Raw genomic sequence first — 26,143 nt, 5'->3', positions numbered from 1 at the left:
CATAAATGCAACAGAGCATGTTAAAGGTTACAGCTTATGTTTCGACAGTGATTGAATAGTTAATAATTGGAATTGTTCGATTAACGCTTTAGATTACGAAACAAATACATTGTGATCTAATGCAGTGTTGATATCATCATGATGCAGCCAGACTCGCCGATATTCGTTTGCGCATTACAAGTCATTCTGACACTGCTCAGTTAGGCAGTGTATTATATGCGTGCGCACGTTATTTCTGTGAGATATGAAATTTTTATTATTGGTGTTTGTTAGAAGTGAGGGTGAACTATTTTTTGCAAATCTTATTTTATTCTGTTAAAATAACATATAATTATTTATTTATTATAGATACAAGGCTGAATTATGATGAGTCTCACTGTTAAAAATATGAAAAGAATTATATTTTTTTAATTATCATTACACGAAACAAATACACTGCGATCTAACGCAGTGTAAGAGTCATCGCGGTTTGGCCAAATGCAGCCGGACTAGCTGATATTCGTTTGCGCTTGTGATTGCAAATAACAAGTCATTCTGACACTGCTCGGTTGAGCAGTGTATCGTATGCTTGCGCGCGTTATTTCTGTGAGATACAAAACTATTATTATTGGTGTTTGTAAGTAAATGGAATGAAAGAGGCGGTAGAGAAATTGGTTTGGTGAGGGCGAAATATTTTTAATAAAGCAATTTTTTAATATGTAAATTAATTTATTAATTTACAATAAATTGGTTACTGATTAGAAAAAAAAAAAGATTTTTTTTTTTTTTTTTTTTGTATATGTAGCACCCCCACTAAAAATTTTCACTGGCCGCCGCTGCATCTTACCCACCCACACACAAACACAGCATTAAAATATATACAGTCATACCCTGACTTACGTGAATCCGGAGTTAAGCGGTTTCATATATGTACGTATTCCCATCCCGCTTCACCACTAGTCGTATCTTTCCGGCACCGGCCGCATTCGCCAGTGTCGCACATGCTGTGAACAAGCACTGATGTGTTTTGCGCGGTCTCCATTCATACAGGATTTTTATAGTCTACAAACCTTGCGATTGTTTAATGTTATGTTCTTGATAAAAATTTTATCACACAAAAAATAATAATGTCGTCCAAAGGAAGCAAGTCCGATTCTTCTACAGCTAGCAAGGAAAGAAAAACATTGACTTTGGAAACAAAACTCAATATTGTTAAGGATTTTGAAGGCGGAATGAAAATTTGTGAGCTAGCAAACAAGTTTGATCTACAAGACTCCACAGTAAGAACAATCATAAAAGAAAGGTTTATAGATTTTGGAGGACATAGATTCTAACGAGGAATGAATTGTAGCCACAAGGTAAGGAATAAAAAAATCATTAGCTTGCTATGAAGAAATTTTGCGTGTCAAGAAAAAGACATTATGCCGTCAGACAAATCTATTAGATTTTATGAAACCATTGACATCGAAATAACTTTCTTTTTTTTTATGTACGAAAAACTACAATTATGATTATATTTCTTAAAAAAATAGGTGTTTTATGTAAACCTTTGGTCCCAATTAACTAATATTTTGTATGTTTGCATGCAAAATTATACCCGAGTTACGCGAATTAGACTTTCGTGCTTTTTGTTGGTCCCACCTACCGCGTAACTTTCGGGTATGACTGTATATAAAAAATATAAAACCCTCAGAAAATAGAGCCAGAACTTTAAAGAAATATGATCTGTACACTGCTTTCAAACATCATATGAAGATGGCTACTCTCGTCCCCTCTCCTAAAGTTTGATCTACACCAAAATCCACTTCAAGACTTATACATTGGTTATTCAAAGTGATATTACTTGAGGAAGTCACAACATATAAGTCTTGCCATAAGTACCTTAAGGCTGAGGCAGATTCTAAGATAAGCCTTTCAAATTTAAATTTGTTCATGTGGAGTAAAAAGCCTCCGTAGCTCAGTCAGTATAGATGAAACCCCTTTGGTCGGAAAGACCTGGGTTTGATTCTCATCAGTGATGTGAGGAACCTTTATCTGGTCTCTTTCAACTAAAGGTGAGTTAGTCGGTCTCATACGGAGGTGGGGATTTTTTCACCTGGATACTCAGGTTTTTCGTCCTCCAGAACACACATGAATACGTCCCAGCCATGTGCCAGACCCAAGTCCAGATAAAACTGGGGGGGGGGGGGAAGCAATGGTGAACTACCCTGTAAAAATCTCACCAGGAATACTTTGTGGGCAATGCCTACAAAGTCACCTACAACTACAACTTTCAGTTGGAAACGACTGAAAGGGAAAACCAGCCAGCCATGTGGAGTAAGATGGCCTTTTCCATTGTATTTTATGGTGGGGGTCTAAGGCATGGACAATTCTTATGTTGGCTGCCCTGCCTGCTTGCTGCCATAGTAGGATAGCTTACAGCTACATGATATACCTAACAGACACCTGGCAGGCCTAGGAACTCTGGCTTGTCTTTGGGAGAGGGGAATAAGGGATACTAATTTTTTATGTGGTCTGTAAGTGGTTACAAGGTTGTATCTTTTGAGGCTTTTTGTTAGATTTTCTAAATTACCATCCCACTGATAAATGGGATGGTAATAGTTTTAGTGTAGCTTCTGATCTGGAGGTGGATCTTCCTCCCCCACCATCAGAAGGGTTTTGTGGTTTTAATATTTTTTGGACTGGATGGGGATATCATAGCCTTTGGCTAAAAAGAGTGTTAAGAATGTGTTCAAGTTCAGTAGTGAGAGCATTATTATTGGAGCTAATCAATTTTACCCTGTTGCACAGAGTTTTAAATTCCATACTATTGGGAAAGGGGAGGTGATGTAACTGTTGGTGAATGTACCTGTCTGAGAGAGAGAGAGAGAGGGAGAGAGTGGAGGGGGGGGGGGATCTGTAAATTGAGAGTGCCAATGATCCATCTGGCTCCTTAAAAAGCACACCTTGGCCTGTGGAAATTACAAATAAATTTAAATCACACAATTCTATTCTCCCCCCCCCCCAATCGTCAGATATATGGGCTGCCAAAAATTCACAAACAGAATGTACCATTATGGCACTGATTCACTAACAAACTAGCTAAACATTTTGCCAAAGTGCTTGCCCAATATACTGGCAGCACCTCTTCACATTGGGTAAGCACTTTGGCAAAATGTTTAGCTAGTTTGTTGGTGAATCAGTGCCATAATGGCACATTTTGTTTCTCCCTTTGACACATGGCTCGGAGGGGGGCTCTAAATACCTTCTTAACACATCCTAATAACCAGCATTCTAGGATTCAGTTTCTCTTTGGAAAAAAAAATATAACAGTCTCCCCTTCCTAAACACCTTGATTACAGGCTAACCTGATGGATCCTTGGAATTCTCAATTTACAGAAGACCCATAGGCAGATGCATTCTCCAACAGTCTCATCCCCCTTCCCCCGCATCCCAACAGTATGGGATTATTAAAACACTGTACAATAGAAAAAAAAATGATCGTCTCCAACAATACCCTAACCACTGAACTTGAACACATTCACAACATCTTCTTAGTCAATGACTACAATTCCCACCACATCCAAAAAATATTAACACCCTCCTCCGAAAGAGATTCTACACCAAATCTATTACCATCTCATATATATGTGGCACTTCAGAATAAATAACAAAAATCCTCAAAAGATACCATGTAATCACTTACAGACCGTATAAAAAAAATTTGCATCCCTTATCCCCTTTCTCAAAAACAAACCCTAGACCTGCCAGGTGTCTACCAGGTACCATGCAGCTGTGGCCAAACAGGCAGGTCCTACTATAGCCAAACAGGCATGCCAGCCAACATAAGAATTGTCAAAACACAAAGACTACATCCGGGTTCACCATTACAGCCACTCAGGACTTGCTGACTGTACCTTAAACACCTGCCATAAGATACGATGGAAAAAGGCCACCTTACTTCACAGGAGCAAATTTAAATATGAAAGACTTTTCCTAGAATCTGCCTCAGCCTTAAGAATCTAAACAAATTTAGTTCTATGAAACTTCCTCAAATCTGGGAAGCAGTATTAAGGACTTTAGACTTGCTTTTGTTGTTCTGCTTTGCTCATACTTACCCTATGTACTGCCTGCATGCACATATCAATTTGTTCTTTGTTTCTTGTTGATGGCAGTTTGACTCTGCCAAAATATTGGAAATAATAAGTTATTCTAATTAACATATAGTGTATGTTTTACCTTCCTTAAGTATTATCATTACAGAATCAAAGTTTTACTCAATTTAAAAAATTGAATAAAGAAATAGTGGGCCTAGCAAACAATCTCAACCTCAAAGTGAATAATGACGACATAATTCAACTCATAGAAAGTGCCCCCTGATGAGCTGACAAATGAAGAATTGGTCGAACTGGAGGAACAATATGTTGCAGAAGAAGAAGAAGAAGAACGAGAAAAGGAAGAGTGAAAAGAAAGTACCACACAGTATAGTTTTATAAGGGGTTTAAAAATTAAAATGACAATATACTTATTATGGTTAAGTCCCTAACCCCTATAACTCTGTTGATTTAATGTATAGACACGTCCTTCCAGATGGAGCAGAACCCTTACGTAAGTAAAGGGATAACTGTACATACTACATAACAACTCACAACATATCGTAGTAAGTCACATTGTCTAAAACTACTTAACCTATCTAGCCCGACCTCCTGTCGTACAGAATAAATAAATAAATAATAATAATAAAATTAAACAGAATAATAAATAACATAAAATTTCAAATAAAAAAAAATCCAGGTAAGATCATTAAATACATCAGCCAATCAGGAATATCCTTATAACATCTGGTTATAACACCTTACTTTTAATCTTGATATTATATTACTGTATTCATTCACTGGTTTAACCAATGGTGTTTAGCCTAGAGTCCTTTAGCCTATATGTAAATTAAATAAAAAGGATATTAGGATATCATGTTGGCTTTTTCTTTTTGAAGTTAATTTTACTTTTGAGTTGCCATTATCTGATGTAATTTATCTCTCTCTTTTTTTTTTTTTTTTTTTTTTTTTTTTTTTTTTTTTTTTTTTTTTTTTTGTAGAGATCAATGTCACCTGTAATGAGGCAATATGAGGATGTGCACATTATTGTCAGAGTTGTAATATATGTTGTCCAAACTTTGGAAATTTTTAGCCTGCCATTTTTGTTTAAATTTGGTTGTTTTATGAATATCTCATATGAATTTTCAAGTTTTCTTTCATACCAGGTTCTTAAGTGGTGTAAGAGTTGAAAGAAACTAGAAATAGGTAGGAAGCTGAAACACTCAACTCTTACACTACACAAGAACCTAGTATGAAAGAATATTTAAGAAGGAATGTGAGACATTCATAAAACAACCAAATTTAAACAAAAATTATGGCCTAAAAATCTCCAAGTTTTGGACAACATATATATACAACTCTGACTACAATGCACATCCTCATAGTGCCTAGAGTATCTCTTTACAGGTGACACTGGTCTCTACAAAAAAATCAGATAATACTAACTTGAAATTAAAAGTAACTTCAAAAAGGAAAAAGCAGATACGCATCCAAATTTTCAAATCATGGGCAAAGGGGTTCACGTGGTAGCACTCAACAGGATAAAGGACAAAAGACTGAGCTAAGTGAACTGTGTTTGAAAGAAGCTCTTTTTGTGAAAAAATAAACTTGCAAACTTGGATGCCTTGTAATGGTCTCAACGACATCATCTAGATCAGGGATTCCCAACCTTTTTGGTCCCCATACCCCCTTGGCGTTTAGTAAATTATCTGGTACCCCCCATTCATTATAATAAGAAATAAATTCTTAAGTTTACCATACAGATTCAAAGAATATAAGAAATAAACAGTAATTAAGTTTTCATAAAAGCTTTAATCAGTAAATAATTCAGTTACATTATCATAAAATTGTAAAATCGACTAGTGAGACCCTTGATTCTGTTTCTTATCCACCAACAGTTTTATTCTTGGTACAGTTTTTGAAATAGATACCCACATATCATTGAATATAGAACTGAGAATCCTGATTCACATAGATAAGTTGTTATAAATGGAATTATTACATGTAAGCACGTTTGGTGATAACGGGATATGCTTCTCCAAGTGTACACCAAACATTTTGTAACTTCACTGATTGGAATTCAATTCGGAGTTTCTTGTTATTGTGGAGATCAATTAGCTCGTCTTTTACTGGGTCATTGTCACTCAATATGAAAAGGGTTACGTATCCAGATTTCATTCATTTGGTCAGGAGAAATTATTCTTGCAAGTGCTTCTTTCAGTTTTTAAATGCAATATAATGCTATCACGAACTTCCTGTTTTAGTTCATAAGCCGGATCTGAAGTGATTTCATCAAGAGATTTGAAACTGACAAAGTTACCTAACTCCACCCTTCTTCCCCAGAGTCAATTTTTCTTGAAATGATTGCATCTTTTCTTCAGCCTCTGCAAGAATGACATCTGTATCTTGTAGTGAAATGTTCACAGAATGAAGAATTCCAAATACATCAGAAAGATAAGCCAGAGAAATCTCAAAGTTAGATCTTTGAAATATGAAGCAAACAGATTCTTTTTTGACTAAAAAAATTTCAATTAAATTTCAAAGTTCAAAAACCCTTCCTAAAAGATTTCCTCTGGATAACCATTGTACTTCTGTACGAAGCAGCAATACGATATGATCTGCTCCAACCTCTTCATACAAAGATTTAAACACACGGTGATTCAATGCTTTTGCTTTGATAAAATTCACGGCTTTCAAATTATGTGGAAGTGTTTTAGATGCTAAAGCATACCAGTGAAGGATGCAATGGCTTGTAAAAATATTTGTGTTGATTTCTTTAACTAAAGTGGTGAAACCTGATTTTTTCCCCAACATAGCAGGAGAACCGTCAGTATAAAAAGATTCTACTAATTCCCATGAAAGGCCATTAGAATCAAAAAAATCATTCACCAAATTCATAATGTCCATTACCTTTGCTGTTTCTTTCAAGGGTTTACAAAAAAAAAAAAACAATCTTTTATTTCATTCTGATGTATATATCCAGTACAAACAAGAAGCTGTGCGCAGTTAGAGACATCAGTTGATTCATCCAACTGTAAACTAATTCTTGCCGGACTTTTCTTGATTTCCTCCACTACCTGTACACGTATGTCTTCTGACATTTCTCGAATCCGATCACAAATTGTATTATTTGATAATGGTATTTGTGCAATTTTCTCTTTTGGTTCTTTACCACACATCAACTCATCCATGTCCATAGCACATGGCTTCACTAATGTGTCAGCAATTGTATGTGGTTTCTTTTCTTTGGCGAACTTCAATGCAACGTGATAACTGGCCTCTAGTGCTGGCTTCTTCGGGGTAATAAATCCATGGTCACGAAGAACCAAATCATGCTCGTTTTATTCTAAATGAGGACTCTGACTCGTTAGAATGTTCGGGATGAACATTCTGATGATGCTCTCTCAATTTTGATGGCTTCATACTGCCATTGCTGAATATGTTGGAGCAAATGAAGCATTGCGGCTTTTGCACACCTTCTTTGTGAAGCACAAAAGTAAAACCATATTGCACATATGAATCTTGGTAACAACCTTTCTTTGGAGTGATCATTCCTTGGGTCCACAAAAATAATATTTTTTTGTATATAAATCCTGATCTAACCTTTCATTTTAAAAATAAGCTAAAAAATAAATAATATTTTAATGTATTTAAATCTTGATCTATCCTTTCATTTTTAGAATAGGCTAAAAATAAACTGGGGGTGCTTAAGGGTCAAAGCTGTATAACTGAGAGGAGACCTCCACATAGCCTTTAAAGGAATGCGGAGAACCGAGCAGGGCTTCTGACCTAATGTCCAATCCTCACCTTCTCGTGGTGCACCCTGTTGGGTATCTACTTGGATACTGAACGAACGAGGATGGGCTGTCAATTTGGGCTTTAGCCGACCAAATTGTATTCTTATTGGTTAAACCAAAATTAAAAATGATGGTACAACATGACAAAATTTCATGCCGGCTGGGGCGTCGCCCGGTTAAACAAGGCCCACGTTGTTTTTGCCAGGGAACCAGGGCGAACAGCGAAAAGTCAGCTACTGGAACAAATCTGAAAACAAACCCCAACTCAACATCACTAGAGTTAAAGATCGGTACTATCAACGTAAGAAGCCTGAATGGCAAAGAAATGCAGCTAGCTGAGGAATTAGATAAGTACCAGATTGACATAATCGGGGTGACTGAAACAAAAAAGTCCAAAACTGGTGAGATCTTTCTGAGCAATAAATACAAAACGTTATATTCGGGCAATGACAATCAAGGAAAAGAAGGAGTAGCCATAGTATTCAACACAAAATACGAGGCTAATCTTACTGAATGGCAGTCAGTCTCAAGTAGAGTAATGTGGGCAAATATGAGAATGGGGGAACTGGACAATGAGACTTATTTGTGCCTATGGTCCCACAGAAGGTTCTACTAAGGTAGAAGTGGAGGAATTTTTTGAGGCTTTAGAAAAAGCCACTGACAAAATGAAAAATGAAAAGTTGGTCCTTGTTGGAGATCTGATCTAAATAGCAGAGTAGGAAATGATTGTGAGACATACAAAAATATTTTGGGAAAATTTGGAGTAAAGAGCAAAGCTAATAATAATGCCAAATATCTGTTGGATTTCTGCTCAGGACATGGACTGGTTATTACTAACACCATGTTCCAACATAAAAATGCGCACAAATTCACATAGAGAGAAGAGGCAATGAATAAGAAAAGTCTCATTGACTATGTTATTGTTGATAGTGATGTTTTCTCCCTGGTGCAGGACACCAGAGTGTACAGAGGATTTGAAATTGGAAGTGATCACTATTTAGTCTTGAGCAGGATAAAATTGAATTTCATATTGAAAAGAATAATATGTAAGAAAGTTTTAAAGCGAATAAAAGTTGAGCAGCTCTCAGATGTGAACTGTAGACTAAAATACACAAAGATTATTGAAGAAAAAATGAAAGAGTTTGAGAACAGGAACCAAACCTTGGAGATTCAGTGGCAAGCCTTCAAGAAAACACTGATTGATTCAGCCAGAGAGGCATGTGGTGAGGTTGTCTGCAAGGATAGAAAAATCAGAACTCCCTGGTGGACACAGAAAGTTAAAGAGGCAGTGAAGGAAAAGAAGAAAGCATATCAAAAGTTCCTGTCAAATAAGTCAGCTTGTGCTCTTAGAGAATATAGAGACAAATGCAAGAATGCTAAACACTGTGTAAAATTAGCTAAACAAAAGTCATGGGAGGACTTTGGCAAGAATATAGAAAATAAATATCAAGAAGGTGGCAAAATATTCTGGAGGTTATTGAAGAAGCTTAGGAACGGAGGAAAGTGTGCCGTAAAAGGAGTTAGAGATGATAAAGGTGACATGAAAACGGGAGAAAAAGATATCCTTGAAGTATGGAGTAATTACTTTGAAAAACTTCTAAATGAAACAAGCAGTGATGACAGCACAGTGCTAAAAAACACTCAACAGGCATACAGTCAGGAATACATATCCATACTTGAAGTAGAAAAAGCCATCAAAAGCTGGAAATGTCGAAAGGCAGCAGGAATAGATGATATTCGACCAGAAATGCTGAAGTATGGTGGTATAAGAGTCTTACAGTGGCTGCACTGCATAGTTCAGAAAGCCTGGACAGAGGGACGAATTCCCGATGATTGGAGTAGAGCTCTCATAGTACCCATATATAAAAAGGGAAATAAAACTGAATGTGAGAATTACAGAGGTATTTCCCTACTGAGTGTTCCTGGCAAGATCTATGCAAGTATACTTGAGAAACAGTTGAGAAGAATTGTGGAAGAAAAGCTTGGTGAAGAACAAACTGGATTCAGGCCAAATAGAGGCTGTCAGGATCAGATCTTCACTTTACGACAAATAGTCGAGAAAGCATGGGAATATAACAAAGATCTGTATTTAAGTTTTGTCGATTTGGAAAAGGCATATGACAAGGTGCCAAGAGAGAAGCTATTCAATACGCTGCAGTTATATGGTGTCAATGGGGCATTATATCAAGCAATACTTAGTCTTTATTTGAGTTGTAAGTCAGCAGTTAGAATTGAAGGAAGTACAGGAAGATGGTTTAATGTTAAATCTGGTGTGAGACAAGGATGTACATTATCCCCTCTGTTATTCATTATCTATATGGATCACATTATGAAGGAAAGTGGTACTAAACATGATATAAAAATTGGAGATGTTAATGTCAGCTCTTTGCTTTATGCGGATGATGTTATACTTCTAAATAAATCCGCTACAAGTCTGCAAGATTCTCTGACTAAATTGAATAGCTGTTGTAATAGATATGGTATGAAGGTCAGCAATAAAAAGACAAAGACAATGAAAATAGGCAGAATCATTGAAAATGTCAACTGTGTTGTGAATGGAGAACCTGTGAAACAAGTAAAACATTTCAGCTATTTAGGCATGATTTTTACTGAAGATGGTAAATTAAATATAGAAATAGACAACAGAATCAGCAAAGCTGGTATGGTGGGAAGTCAATTGAATAAATTCATATGGAATAAGAGAGAAATTAGTCGGAACACTAAATTAGCTGTATACAAGACAGTGTTCAAACCAGTTTTAACTTATGGATCTGAGAGCTGGGTCAGAAGTAAAACACTTGACCAAAGACTAGAGACCACAGATATGAGAGTCCTGAGAAAGATTATAGGCGTGAATAGATGGCATCAATGGCAATATCATATTAAAAACAAGGATATTAGGAAAGAACTTGACATTGTCAGCATCCAGGAATGTGTTAGCAGAGCTAATCTCAGGTGGTATGGTCACTTAAACAGAGTGGGCGAGGAAAGATTAGCAAAACAAGTGTTCTCTGCCATGTTGGCAGCAAAATGACCCAGAGAAAGACCAAGATATAGGTGGATTGATACGGTACAAAGTGCCTTAGACGATAGAAATATAAGATCTGATAATGTTGGAGTCTTGACAAGTAACAGACTGATTTGGACAAAAATTGTAGATAGGAAATTAATAATGATGTAAATTTTTCATGTGGTACTATCATATCCTATACACCCCTTGAAGGTACATAGCAGGAATTTGATGATGATAAAAATAAACTATAAGCTACTTACAATTAGATTAAAATTTACTCAGCAGAAGTGAGGTGAACAAAAGTAATTTAGCTAACCTATGTTTATCTCTAAAACGTGTGTACTGTGAGCATGTCGAAATGAAGCAGTTGGAGTGTGTACCATACAGTATGTCACACGCGTGAGCAGGAGGTGCAGATGCCACGGAGGCAAGCCTCGAGGGAGCACCAATCTGGCAATTTCACTAGCTATCTTGAATCTTAACTGGGCATTTTGAGTTATCGGTCCCTGCAATGAGAAAAAAGTCTATGCAACCTCACCGTGTCTGTGTCCGAAAAGAGACCTGAAATGTTGCTTGTGTGGCTGACAGACAGTATCAACACAGAATAGCCCTGAAATGTTGATAGCATAACTATTTTTGGAATATATTAATAGCATAATATACTTATTTGCCTGCTATTCACCGTAACTCCCCACAGACAAGCTTCCCATACCCCCAGCGGGGTACGGGTACCCCAGGTTGGGAACACCTGATCTATACGATTTCACATGGAGAATTATTGGAAAGCTTGAAGAAGGCAGCAGAATTACTGATATTGCTAGAGAGTTTGGAATCTCACCTAGTGACGGATACAGGATCTGGGTAGTGTTTCAAACCAATGGAACATGTTCAAGACATTTGCTAAGAGGTCACTCTTGCTCTGCCATGGAACACAAAGACAGAATTTAGGTTATAACAGCAAAACATAATCGATGCACCAAGGCATGTCAGCTTGCAAGCCAGCTCCATTCAAGCACAGGTAAGTGGATATCTCGCGAAACTGTGACAAGACATATGTAACAAATAGGTCTCTCTGCCAGAAGGTCTGTAGTCTGCATTCCTTTATCCACAGCTCATCATAGAGCATATTTTCAGTGGTGCTGTATCCATAAAAATTGGACAAGACACCAATGGGTTAATGTATTCTTTACAAATGAAAGTTGTTTTAGTCTTTCCTCTGATTCTAGACACTTGATCTGGCATGAAAGTGGTACTGCTTACCATCGTGAGAATGTTCTTGAAAAGATAGATATGGCAGTGCTAGAGTTATAGTGTGAGGAGGCATTATGCTTAATAGACTCACTGGGGTGCAAGTGTTGGAAAACAGAGCTATGACTGGTAAACAATATTGCAACAAAGTTCTTCAATGTCATGTTCAATTGTTCCGTGGTGCTGCTGTAGGCAAAGAATTAATTTTTATGGATGACAAATGCCACACCACATTGTACACAAGCAGTGGAGATACTTCTGGAGACTTAGGATATTAACAGAAGATCAGATTCATCACAGAGAACATGAAGATAGTAGCCCTTATCAACATTTATTCAGGTGAGAAAATTCACAGAGTGCAGCAACAGCACTGAAATTGGTTAGGTAGTACAGCTTCACAAGCAAAGTATGTTGGGACAAGGTTAGTGCCATCACTGTGGACAGTATTAACAACCAGAATGAAGGGAAAAATCTCATGACCATCTTTTTAAACCCTCCTGGCAACTGCCACATTACGTGATATGCAAATTCCATGCATTTGGTGTTTACAATGCCCTGGTGTTCAATTTGAACTCCCCCCCCCCTCAGATATCGCTTCCATATGATACACAATGTATTCCGATAAAGTTTTATTGTATCTGGATCACTGGGTGGTGCTCCACAAGGCCTTAAACAGGGATACTATAATTTTGATCATCATGTAAGCAGAATTAGCAGAATACCACACTGACATAATTGACGTTACCAAAACAAAGATGATAAAAACAGATGATATACTTCTAAATAACACACAAGCTGTTATACATTTGGACAATAGTGATCAATAAAAGGATAGAGTACTTATTGTATTCAACACCAAACATCAGGATAATCTTCATCAATGGCAGGAAATTTTAAGTAGAATGATGTGGGCAAACATCAAAATAGGAAATTGGACAATGAGACGTATTAGCAATATTATTATTCCACAAAAGGTTGTATTAAGGAAGAAGTGAATGAATTTTTTGAGTCATTAGAGAAGGCAGTTGAAATTAAGAAAAAGTTAATCCTTGTTGGCATTATAAACAATTAAGGAAATCAATACCAGATTTTATAGGATTATTTTGGGAAAATAACAAACTAATAACAATGAAAATAATACCTGTTTTATTTCTGTTAAGGACATGTATTAGTCACCACTAACACCATGTGCCAATATAAAGATGTGCAAAAGTGCCTCCGTAGTGCAATTGGAAGAACAACGGTACATTATGCCCTTCGATTGGAATAGGCCTAAGTTCGATTCTCGTCGTGACAGGAGGAATCCTTATCTGGACGATTTCAATTGAAGGTGAGTTAGCCGATCTCATACGGAGGTAGCAGGGTTTTTTTCTCCCGGAAACTCGGGTTTTTCATCCCGTATACAGACAAATCAGCCCTTCAGAACACATGCAATTTACAGACAAAAAATACTAGTTGTTGTGGTGGTGGAGGTGGGCGGTAGATGGCGTTGATTTATAGTAGAGGTTCGGTGTAGTGGTTGAGACAGTTGTAGGTGTCCTTCTGCGATGAGTCTTCGGACTCCTTGGAGGTATCAGGAATAATAATAATAATAATAAATCCACATAGAGAGAAAAGAAAAAAACACACACAAGAAAAGTCTTATCAACTATGTTATTGTTGAGAGTGGTATCTTCATGCTGGTTCGGAACACAATTGCTTCTCACCTAGAAATCCAGGTGGCCAAATCTGTGCATAGTAGTAGGTTTTGATTAGACCATATCTCACGTACAGTTGGAACGTCCACCTCCTTATCTCTATTTATCAATGTTCTTCTTACTATAGTGGCATTTCGTCATGTTGTTCTTATCACTTTTGCAATATGTCCTTTGAACATCAACTTTCTATCCACCACCATCCCAAAATCTCTTACTTCTTCCACCTCAGGTAATACAACACCACCCAATGTGATATACAGCATTACATTTCCAGGTTCCAAAATGTAAAACCTTACATTTATTGATGATAAATTGTCATCCCCACTCATACACCCATATATTCAAATCGGTATAGGCCACCATGTTATTCTTAATAGTTTTGTCCAACATTGCATTATCTGCAAACAACTCGCAATATCAATAGCAAACAGATTAAACATCGGTGATAATCCCATAATAGACGCTCGCGAAACTTTACTAGGGACTCTCTTCCTCAGAGACACAGCCCTTTAATATCTATTAGATATTAAGGGGTTGCGTTTCCGATCCAATCCATTTGCCGTAATTTATGCAACGATATAATAATATATGGTAGTCTGTCATATGCTTTTTTTTTCAAAAATCCAGAAATATCACAGTAAATGAATCAACCGTAGTCATCTTATTACAAAATGCAAGTATATTAGTGAAAGACTTCCCATTAGAAAATATGTAATTCAATATTTCGTCTTAAAAAAAGTTTACCTGTATCGCTACCAGCGCCGTTCTGGATTGTCCCTCCCGACATACTGTTGACATTCGGTCCGTCACTGTGAAGTACGTCTTTCTGATCGCGTCCACGTGTTCTCCTACAACATAAACAGTTCATTCTCATCAACAGGTGGAAATCCTCATATGCATATTGTTCAAGATAGCATTTACAAATTTATTCACACGATTCAACTACCAAACAACTGAAACAAGCAAGTCTGTGTGTCTAATTCCACTTGAATATCAAAAACAGAAATCTGTCACAAGGATAGATAAGACTTTTAGGTTAAAATATACGCTACAGTGATTCCATGATATTCACGACCTGTGTCGGCCATAAAATCTAACATATACACTACTTGAAATTCTGCGCTATTTGAGCAATATATATATACATTTTTTTAAATGTCCTTATCTGAATGAAGGGCACCTCTAAAATTTACGTTTTACTTAACCGCAATTTTATTTTGTTAGGAGAAAAGGGGAAATTTTGTATTATGCATTTCAAAGAAATTGTAAATAAACGTTCCTTTTTGCTGCGACTATATTACGAATTAAAGTTAACTAATATAGCAATAACGAAACATTACACTAAAGTAGCACGCTACAGCAACGCGTAAATTTTCTTCATTTTTTTTTTATTCTCGCTGCCTGGCGAACTAAATTGAGTACCATACCCTTCAATGAAAAGAATGTGAAAGAACAAGCTATTAAAACATGCAACGAATAGCAGCACATATAACAAACTTTTTCTTTCACTAGTCACGATAATATAAACGAAAGTACTTTTCTTACGACATCCCAAAGAATCACTGCTAGTATTTCACGTGTTATCCTTCTTCTCTCAACGCTATTTTTGGCACTCGGAAACACCTCAGCGTTTACACAACACTATAATGTTAGGAAGAGGAAAGATGAATAGAGCATGAATTAACCTAGGGCTGACAATGATTTCACAGAAATATTCTAAAGGAGGTAACGACTTGGTATCAACAGTGTTTGTGTACAAATGGAAAGTGTGCCGCTAATTTTAATAATTCTTGTTTATATTTCAGAACATACACGTTATTTGTCTCTAATCATATTGAGATAAGGGCTGTCTTTCAGTATGGCCACAGGGAAGAGATCATAGAACCCGAATTCAAAGCAACTTCAAAAGTAAAAGTAAAATATTCGTTATAATTTTTTATTATTATAAGAAATATTTTCATGCTTTTAGTGTAGTGAGATTCTAAAAATATAAAGGAAAGAATTTCTGAGCTGTATTTTAAACGAACTTTATCTAATTTACTCTGAAGATTTATTCTAACATTTATTATTGACACTGAACTTTTTCGATGTTTTTTTTCCTGTAAATCAATTTATTTATAATCCATAATTCTAACTTAAAAGTATTAAAATTAAATGTAGACACAATCATGCTGAGTTCCATTCATTTAAAACAATCACGCTGCTTAAGCTGTGTGTAGTGTCCATCCCACAATGAGGAACTCCTTGGAGATGCCACATAACAGTAGTGAAAACAATGAATACAAAATGATATTATAGCTTTCAAAAAATTGATAAAACATGACTATCATAAACTAGTGAATTCAATAGCGAATTTGTCTATTATTATAGCTTATAATATTATAGATAAAACATGACTATCATAAACTAGTGAATTCAATGGCGAATTTGTCTATTCCTCAAAACTTATTGAAAATCTGGTCAATGAAATCATATGACAAAATGGTACAACATGCTAAAAGACAATACCGTCCTTTAGCAGTACACACAAAGATAGAGCAAGTTCCATCCATACAGGCTAATGTGTCACTTTCCAAAATTTCAGTTTCTTAGTGCAAACGTTTATTGCTTTAACTTGATTTAAAATTATGACTCATCTGATTTTATTAATAACTTTCCTGAATATATGCAATAAAAATATATGGATATTTAAGTATTCCATAGAATCCAAATCTTCTAAAATTAAAAGCAAGATAGTTTACAATAACTAGCAGAATTTTAGTTCCTAGACACAGAGATCTCCACCTTACAGAAAAGTAAAAGGATCTATTTGAAAGGGTTTTGATTTATCCTAAATATATTGACCTGAGAAGTCAGGATTAAGTATAATAATGATGTTTATCAATGCAAAAATTGGAAATAAAGTTTGAACATTTTTTTTTTTAATTTATAACAATTACTTTGTAACATTTTATTAGTAACTAAGCCTATTCATAACCATGATGATTTGTCCCCTCCATAACATACTGCCTCAAGTAGTTATCTATCGGCAGGTCTATAAATTCAATTTCCTTCCTACCATGTGATCTCTCTTCCTTCCAATCTATGTGTCCATAGTTGAAGTCCCCCACGATAATCACTTGACCTTTACTCATACTAATTTGCTGATGCATGTCTTCCAAGTTATCCATGGAACTACCTGGCCTATAGCAATAACCAATCATATACTTTATCTTATTGGCCTTGATCTCAACATCAGACTGCTTCAAATGAACAGTCACCCTCCCATCTATCTCCTATTCTTCTGGGCTGCACTTCTGTATTATCAAGCAGTATCCATCCCTTCATTCTATCTTCCCTGAAAATACTAAACTCTTCACATTCTATCCCTGACTACATCATCTGCTGTTAACCAAGTCTTACTAATACCGATTACTTTTGGTGTGGTTGCACTAACTAATGCCAAAAACTCATCCCTCTTGTTCATAATTTCTATATTAGTATATAGAAACTGCAGCATCCCTTTAGGCCGTTAACCACATTTATTTCCTCAATTGAATATCCTATTCAATATTTTGGCGCTTGAGAGATTAGATTCTGCACTTGCTGGTCATTCTCACACTCACTCATCTTATGGGTTCTTTCACCCATTCTCCTGCATCCACCCTAATTGCTTAAGTTTTCCTGGATTTGTGTTTCAGCATGCTTGGTGAACAAAGTTTTCTTTAGACACCTAACACCAAAACCATTTAGATGCAGTCCATCAGCTTTATACAAATTCTTCTTTTCATCAAACACAAACCATAGGTCCACAAACTCCACATCATTCCTTTTGCACAATGTGTGTATTGATTTGTTTACCATTAATGCCCTCACCCTCCTCCTGAATTCAACTATCATAGCATGGCAGGAGACCTACAATTTTTAGCTTCTTGTTCTTCATTTTTTTTTCATCCGACAACTCCTTCATATTCTCCCTCATAGAATATCTATCACCTCTCAGATCGTTAGAGCCAACCAAGACAGTTAGTTCTTTTATCTTACCTTTTGCATCCAGATGGCATGACTAATATCATTAATTTTTGCACCAGGGAAACAAGATTGTTATACTTTTGTTAAGTACTCCTCTGATCATCAAGTCCCCTGTATATAATTTTCTCCTTACTGTGTTTTTCTTGTTTGATGACATGATCTCGATTTTTACCTTGAACCATCTGCTTTTTTCTCTTCTCAGCCCTGCTAATCTCTTGCTGCTTCTGCAAATTTTCTATCATGCACTTTGTCCTGCAAAGGATAGCATTCAAGTGTACTATTTCCCTATTTACTTTGTTCTCCTCTGTTTCCACTGCTGCATGTTCAATATTAATTCCGACATTATCATTTTCCATTTTAGTGCTTTATTGTTATTGTGCTGAAAATTATGAAAAACAAGATGAATAAAGAATCTGAAAAAAAGTCAAACCCTTCAGCACTGAAATGCATCTTTTTTTTTACATTTGGCTGGAACGAATGGTTTGAAAGGAGAAAAGTATGGTATAAGAGAGGACATGAAAGAATTACTGGAAGTAGCAAAAGAAAAGAGGGAGGGAGAGAGTTAACAGTCTGTTGCCATAATATGACAGAGTAGAGCTGATGAGGAGGGCCATAATAGTGAATGACTTTATGCACAGGTTATGCGGGAGGAGTAGTGTGGAGTGAGTTTGACAGGTGAAAGGACTTATACAAGAAAGATGGTTTGCATCTGAATGGATTTGATGTTCATTCTGGAAAAAGGGTTGTTGAATGAAGTGTAAGTGGATATGCAAAATCAGGGAAACCAGAGCTTTCCCTTTTCATTCTGAAAAAAGGGTTGTTGAATGAAGTGTAAGTGGATGTGCAAAATCAGGGAAACCAGAGCTTTTTTTGGGGGAGAGAGGGGAGAGGGATGTTGAGTGGATATGCAGACATCAGTCAGGCAGTTGAGTGTAAGAATGTGTATAAAATGCGTAAGTTAGTACCACTCGTAAAAAACCAGAACAGGATAGTTAGTATAAAGCATCAGGATAACGGTGGGCCCAAAGAGCTTTTGCACTTTATGTACATTAATGCCAGGAGCATTCAGAACAAGGGGGGGGGGGAGGAATTGTTAGCATTGGTTAGTTCATCCTCACCTGGCCAAAGGTTATTGGCATTAGTGAGACATGGTTGACAGAATATGATATAGTTAGTGGGATAGAATGTGAAGGGTATAAGTGTGTTCACTGAGGATACAGAGAAAAGAATGGGGATGAAATGTTATTAATGATAGCTGATGAACTGCAACCAAAGAGAGTAGAAATTCAACTGCAGTCCAATGAAAATAGCATATTTGAGGCTATCTGGTGTGAGATAGAGGCCAGCAGAACAAAATATACACTGATACTGATACAAAATATACATTGATGTCTGCAACGCTGAACAAGATATACACTGATGTCAAATCCGTTTCCCTGATTTTGCACATCCACTTAACACTTCATTCAACAACACTTTTTCCAGATTAAACAGTAAATCCATTCAGATGCAAACCATCCTTCTTGTATAAGTCCTTTCACTTGTCAAACTCACTCCACGCCACTCCTCCTGCATAACCTAAGTTGGATGCTGATATAGACCAGAGGATGGAAAAGATTATAGGGATAGAAATGCATTGCCAAATATGCTCAATGAGTAGAGGCTGGCTAATTATTATGGAGGATTTCAACTATGGGAACATGGATTGGAAGACATGGGAGGAAGAAAATGGAATTTATGCAGTTACTAAGGAATAATTACCTGAGGCAGCATATAATGGAATATATGGGTTTGAGAGTGCTCGATCTAGTAATTGCCGCTGAGAATTTGTCTATAACCAATATGACCATGTTGCTGCCAATTGGTGAAGTGGTCATATGGTCTTGACCTGGGAGGTGGCTAAATGTGTGGAATTTTCAGTTAAGAGAGGGTATGTACATATATATATATATATATATATTTTTTTTTTATGTGGTTACTACCCACGAAAGGTTATTACTAAACCTACAGTACACATTTCTACTGTGCGTGGGCTAAGGATTTTTTTTTCTCCATTTTTATCAATTTTATATATTTTTATTGTAATTTTTTATTTATTTTTACATGGTCCAGAAGCCTTGCTCTAGAGACCAAACACGGAACTTTTACAATCACTTCAGGCCTCCAATAAGTAGAGCAGTGGTCTCAAGCTGGGCGATGAAATTCATCTTTTACCTAAAGACAATTGCAAACATCCATGCCCACGGCAGGATTTGAACCCGCAACCTGTTTGGCTGGAGACCAGATATGCTAACCACTTGGCCAACCAGGAATTACAGGACTGGTAAGTATGACAAGCTTAGGAGACTGCTGCTTGAGTGAGAGTCAGGAGAGAGTAAATCAAGTGGGAATTAAATGGATGAATATCTCATTAAGCTGGAGCTGAAAAAAAATAAAAAAATTTTGGAGGGAATTCAAGGAGACCAATAGGCACATGAGCAGTACAAAGCATAGGCCAGAAGGGTATCAAGTGTGGTAAGAAAGGCAAAAGCAGAGTATGAAAGGAAATGAGCAGTACAGGTCAAAGATAACTGCACACAGTTCTTTCAATATGTTGCAAGTAAAAGAAGGAATGTTTATGGCAGAATGATTGTAACGAATGCTGATGATAGGGGAGGTCACTGAATCAGTTGTAATAATACAATTACTAAGGGAACACTTTGCAAGAGTTTATCATCCAGGTGGAGATACTGCCGTAACGAGAGAGGCAAAGACTTTTATGGGAACAGGTAAATGAAATGAGGATGCATAGCATATTACAGAACCTTGATGTGAATACAGCTATGGGATTAGATGGTATACCATCGAGTTTTATGTGAAGGTGCTAGGCAATTGTCAGTGCCTTTGACTATATTGTTTAATCAAAGTTGCTGCTCTGTGTTAGTCCCAGAGGGGGTGGAAAGAGGAGAAAATAGTTCTATTGCATAAAGGAGGCTTCAAGACTGATGTAGCAAATTAGTGACTGATCAGCATCTCGTTCTTGTCAAAGTAATGGAGAAGTTGGTCAAGAGCAAAATACAGGAATGGATAGCAGGGGGCAACATGGTTTTGTGAAGTTCATGCCTCAGTAACTTGCTCATGTTTTATAATACAGTGACAGCTGAGCTGGATAAAGGTGATGCGTTTACAGTGATACTGCTAGACTTTGCAAAAGCATTTGACAGGATACCACATGGAATTCTAATTAGTAAACTACAGCACATGAGGATAGATATAGGGTTGTGAGGTGGATGGGAGGGTGGTTGATGGAGAGATATCAGAGAGTAGTTTATTTAGGAGTAGAGTCCAGACGAAGGCCTGTACCAGTGGCATACTGCAGGACTCTGTTCTTGGGTCACTACTGTTTAATTTGTACATTAATGATATAGGAAAGGATCTGAGAGAAATTGTTCAGTTGTTTCCCAATGATGCAAAGTTGGGTAGATCAATAGTTAATATAGATATTAATATTTTGCAGGATGATTTGGATAGACTGGGAAAAGGAGAATGGATGTCAGTTTAATGTCGCAAAGTGTAAAGTTATTCATTTTGGGGTGAAAAAGATTACCAGCTGTATACCAAATTGATGGAACTGTACTCCAGGAAATTGACGTTTGGGATGTTAGTGGATCGGGAGTTAAAGTTTATGGGGCACATAACAAAAGTGGCTAAAGCAGCTCATCAGATTACTTGGTTACTGAAGAGTACTTTGACAAGCAGGTTATTATTCCTTTTTATCAAGCCTTGATAAGATCCCATGTAACAATCCTGGTAACCAGGATTTCTTGGTGATGAGTTGAGGTCACTCACCTCTGGAGAGGATCCAGAGGTGAGTGACCAGAGATGGTAGCAGGTGTATGGAATGAACCTTACAAAAATGGGTTGGGGATTTATGGGTTACAGAAACTGGTTGACAGGCAGAAAAGGAGTGATATGATTGAGACATATAAAGTACCGAAGAGGTTTTACAAGATTAATTCAGAGGAAATTTTTCAGAATAGGTCTGGTAGTGGAAGAATTGTGGGGGCATCCTTGGAAATAAGTAAGAATGTAGTTAGCAAGGCTATTAAAACTAGGTTTTTTTTTGCTTGGAGAGTGTGAATGAGTGGAATAGGTTGCCAGAGTCTGTTGTGGGTGTGCCATGACTGATAATGAGTACAAAGCAAAGGGTGATAGATACTGCACAAATGTTGGATAGTGCTTAACATGATGTTTAGGGCCTCTCTCGATGAGTTTAAGAACAATATGGTTTAAGAACAGTAGCCCATAATAATACTCAGCTGACACTTATCTCAGTGAATGAAAGCAATCATATCCAACCTATTCTGAAAAAGGGTTAAAAGTCTGCAAACCAACTACTCACTGAACACCATCACTTCAATCCTCTCCAGATTAATGGAGAATGTCATCAGTAGTCAATTTCTCCACTACTTGGAAGCCTACGTTAATCTATGACTATCAGAATGGATTCCACCACTCTAAATCCACAGATGACCCCTTAGCCAACATTACCCACTACCTGGACAACAGCCATTGAAAGGTTTTAAGAAATATGCCATCACTCTTGATATTTTCAGATCATTTTATTGTGTGTGGCATCAAAGCCTGCTCAATAAATTGCTATCCTTTGGTCTTCATGCTACTTTCTTTCTTTCTCTCTCTGATTGTTTACTGCATGTTGTGGTGGATGACTTTCTCTCCACTTCCACCATTGCAGGAGTGCCACAGGGTTCTGTTCTCTCAGATGCCTTCTTTCTCCTATGCATAAATGACCCATTTTCAATCACCACTAACCCTATTCACAGCTTTGCTGATGGAAGTATATCTCATTCATCCTACTCATTCAAAAAAACCATGTAGTACTCATGCATTTCAAGCTTCAAGATCATCTGCAGCCAGATGATCTTGAATCTTTAAATAGAGCAAGAAACCTGATCACCTTCAGTGCTGTCAAAACTCAGTATTGCCTTCATCATGAAGGTTGTTTTCTTGATCATAAATTAGTAAATAATAATATTTGGTTAACCGATCAAGTGTTGATCAATTTTATTAATTAACTGTACCAACTAGTTTCGCCACACTTATCTGTTGGCTTCTTCAGGGCACTTACATATAGGTTTAAACACTCTCACAATTATGCGTAACTGCAAAACTGACAAGAATAAAAACTGACTAGAATAATTACAAATAAAATAGTATCGAACGTGAGTGAAACACGTATCGCGTGTACAAGATCAGCTAGCTGTTGCTGAGGAACCTTCTGTAGTTTGTATTAAAGTTCATTTCTTCCGTTTTTAAGTCTCTGATTAGGGTTTTCCATATCTCTGGGAGTATTAGGCCTTGATTTCTGTTAAGGTTCACAGTAGAACGGGCGACTGTGGCTGCTTCTTTGAACATTCTTGAATGGTAATCTTCCTCTAAGTAAGGGGAACAGCTTTTGTCCCACTCGATGACATGGTTAGTTGTGGAGAAATGAGACGATAGGCCAGAAATGTCCTGTCTGTTGTTTTTGACATAGCCAATGTGCTCCTTTTCATCCTTTCTACAAATATGCTGGAGTCTATAATATTCCATGCTCATGTGGCTCTAATTACATCGGACAGACTTCGAGAAGCCTCGAAATCAGGAAAGGAGCACATTGGCTATGTCAAAAACAACAGACAGGACATTTCTGGCCTATCGTCTCATTTCTCCACAACTAACCATGTCATCGAGTGGGACAAAAGCTGTTCCCCTTACTTAGAGGAAGATTACCATTCAAGAATGTTCAAAGAAGCAGCCACAGTCGCCCGTTCTACTGTGAACCTTAACAGAAATCAAGGCCTAATACTCCCAGAGATATGGAAAACCCTAATCAGAGCCTTAAAAACAGAAGAAATGAACTTTAATACAAACTACAGAAGGTTCCTCAGCAACAGCTAGCTGATCTTGTACATGCGATACGTGTTTCACTCACGTTCGATACTATTTTATTTGTAATTATTCTAGTCAGTTTTTATTCTTGTCAGTTTTGCAGTTACGCATAATTGTGAGAATGTTTAAACCTATATGTAAGTGCCCTGAAGAAGCCAACAGATAAGTGTGGCGAAACTAGTTGGTCCAGTTAATTAATAAAATTGATCAACACTTGATCGGTTAACCAAATATTATTATTCAGTATTGCCTTATTTATCACAAAATGAACTCAGCTCATCTAAATTTGTGTATTACTAAGCTTACTCTTAGTAATACACAATTCACCAGACAGGATCCGATCTCACTCCTTGGATTGACATTTACCTTATCTTCCTGACATAAACTCATCACATCAATAGCTTTCTCAACCTCTAAAAAAAGCTAAGCATTCTTTTCTTCTCAAGACTACTTTTTACCCAACCAGCTACTTCTTCTTCTTCAACCGTTTGGTTCTGTCCACTGCTCGACAAAGGTCTCCATCATGATTTTTCAGATCACTCGATTTTCTACCTCTCCCATCCATCTCACTCCTGCAATTTGTTCCAGCTCATCCCTCCACCTTCTTCTCGGTCTTCCTCTTTGTCTTGCTCCATCCATTAGTCTCCACTCTGTTGTTTTTCTAGTCCATCTCCCATCATTTCATCTGGCAATATGGTCAGCCCATCTCCACTTAGCCTGTTTAATGTATTTTACAATATCCATGACACCTGTTTGAGATCTTATCCAGGTATTTGTCTTCCTATCTCTTAATGTTATTTTTAGCATACTTCTTTCCATGCGATGTTGTGTTGTTCTCAGCTTTTTGTTTAGGGCTTCTGTTAAAGTCCATGTTTCTCCTCCATATGTTAGGACAGGAAGTATGCACTGGTCGAAAGCTTTCCTTTTTAGACTCATAGGGATGTCACTTATGAATATGCCTCATTTTCCCATAAGCCATCCATCCAAGAACATTCTTCGTTCAATCTCTTTTCTTTGGCACTCCACAAAGGATAACAATTGGCCCAAATATACACATAAATTAACTTGTTCTATTTAATGGTTTTCAACTTTGACAGTTCATGGTTAATATATTTATTCATCATTATTTTTGTTTTTTCTCTATTTATTTTTAATCCAATTACTCTGGAGGCTTCATTTAGCTGATTTAACCTTTCTTCTAGATTGTCAAGATTATCTGCTATTAGGACAATATCATCTGCAAATTTCGGATGATGCAGCATTTCTCCACTTATGTTTATTCATTTTGTTTCCCAATCAAGACTTCTAAAGACTTCCTCTAGTGCAGCTGTAAATAATTTGGGAGATATGGTGTCGCCTTATCAGATGCCTTTTGTATTGGGAACTTTCACTGTTTTTATATAATTTAATTACAGAAGTTGCATTATTGTAAATATGTTTTAGTGTTTCAATATATGGTTTCTCAGTTCCCTGGGTTTCAAGTGCTTTTAGTGTTGTAGATGTTTTAACTGAATCAAATGCTCTTTCATAGTCTATATAGGCCAGACATAAGGGTTTACTGTATTCAATTGATTTTTTAATGAGCTGTCTTAATGTGTGAATATGGTCCAAAGTATTGTAATTCTTTCTAAATCCAGCTTGTTCACAGGATTGCATTCCCTCTAGTTTAGATTTTATTCTATTATTTAAAAATTTTGTGAAAACTTTATATATGGTGGGGAGTAGGCTTATAGGTCTGTATTTTTTAATTTCTTCCTTATTGCCCTTCTTAAAAATTAATATTAGAAGTGATTTGTTCCAATTTTTTGGAAATTTTCTCTGTTTTAGGCATTTATTAAAGAGTTTAGTCAGCTGCTTGATGACAGGGCTTCCTCCTAGTTTTAAGAAGTCTACCATAATTCCATCTTCTCCTGGGGCCTTTCCATTCTTCATTTCCTGGAGTGCCATTTCACTTCACCTTGTAAGATCTCAGGGGCATCATGTTCTTCCTTAATCGAGTTATCCATAGATGATTCTTGGATGTCCCGGTCTTTGTCTTCATAGAGTTCAGTATAAAATTCCTGAATTCTTTTGATTATTGCATCTCTATTTTTTATAAGTTCACCATTTTTTCCCTCTTACAGCAGCTATTTCCTTTTTTCCAACTGATAATGTTTGTCTTAGGATCTTCATATTACTATTGTTTTCTATTGTTTCTTTCATTTTCCTAGTATTATACGATTTAAGCTAATGTTTCATCTTTTTACGTATAGTTTTACAAATTTCTGTATATTCTATTTTATTGGTGTCATTCAAATCTCTTTTCATGTCTCTTTTTTTCTTCATCAGATCTAGGTTTCCTGTCTTGGTTTTTCCACTCTTTGGTGCCTTTTTACACCTCCTATTTCTAGTGCA

General features: G+C 36.7%; 1 protein-coding gene across 1 annotated transcript in view; it reads right to left on the bottom strand.

Moving 5' to 3' along the window:
- LOC150105034 (MAGUK p55 subfamily member 7-like) overlaps positions 1-26,143 on the bottom strand; it is a 256,968-nt gene that overhangs the window by 175,088 nt on the left and 55,737 nt on the right. The window contains exon 4 of the mRNA XM_090395105.1: positions 14,552-14,655. Within this exon, the coding sequence (XP_090251231.1) occupies positions 14,552-14,655 (104 nt within the window). The remainder of the gene's footprint in view (positions 1-14,551; positions 14,656-26,143) is intronic.

This window comes from Typopeltis vanoorti, chromosome 7 (assembly GCF_054136105.1).
Source record: "Typopeltis vanoorti isolate ZY-2024b chromosome 7, IOZ_Tvanoo_1.0, whole genome shotgun sequence".
In the NCBI taxonomy this organism is placed as follows: Eukaryota; Metazoa; Arthropoda; class Arachnida; order Uropygi; family Thelyphonidae; genus Typopeltis; species Typopeltis vanoorti.
Note: the sequence above shows the minus strand (reverse complement) of the source record. Positions and strands in the feature narration are given on the sequence as shown.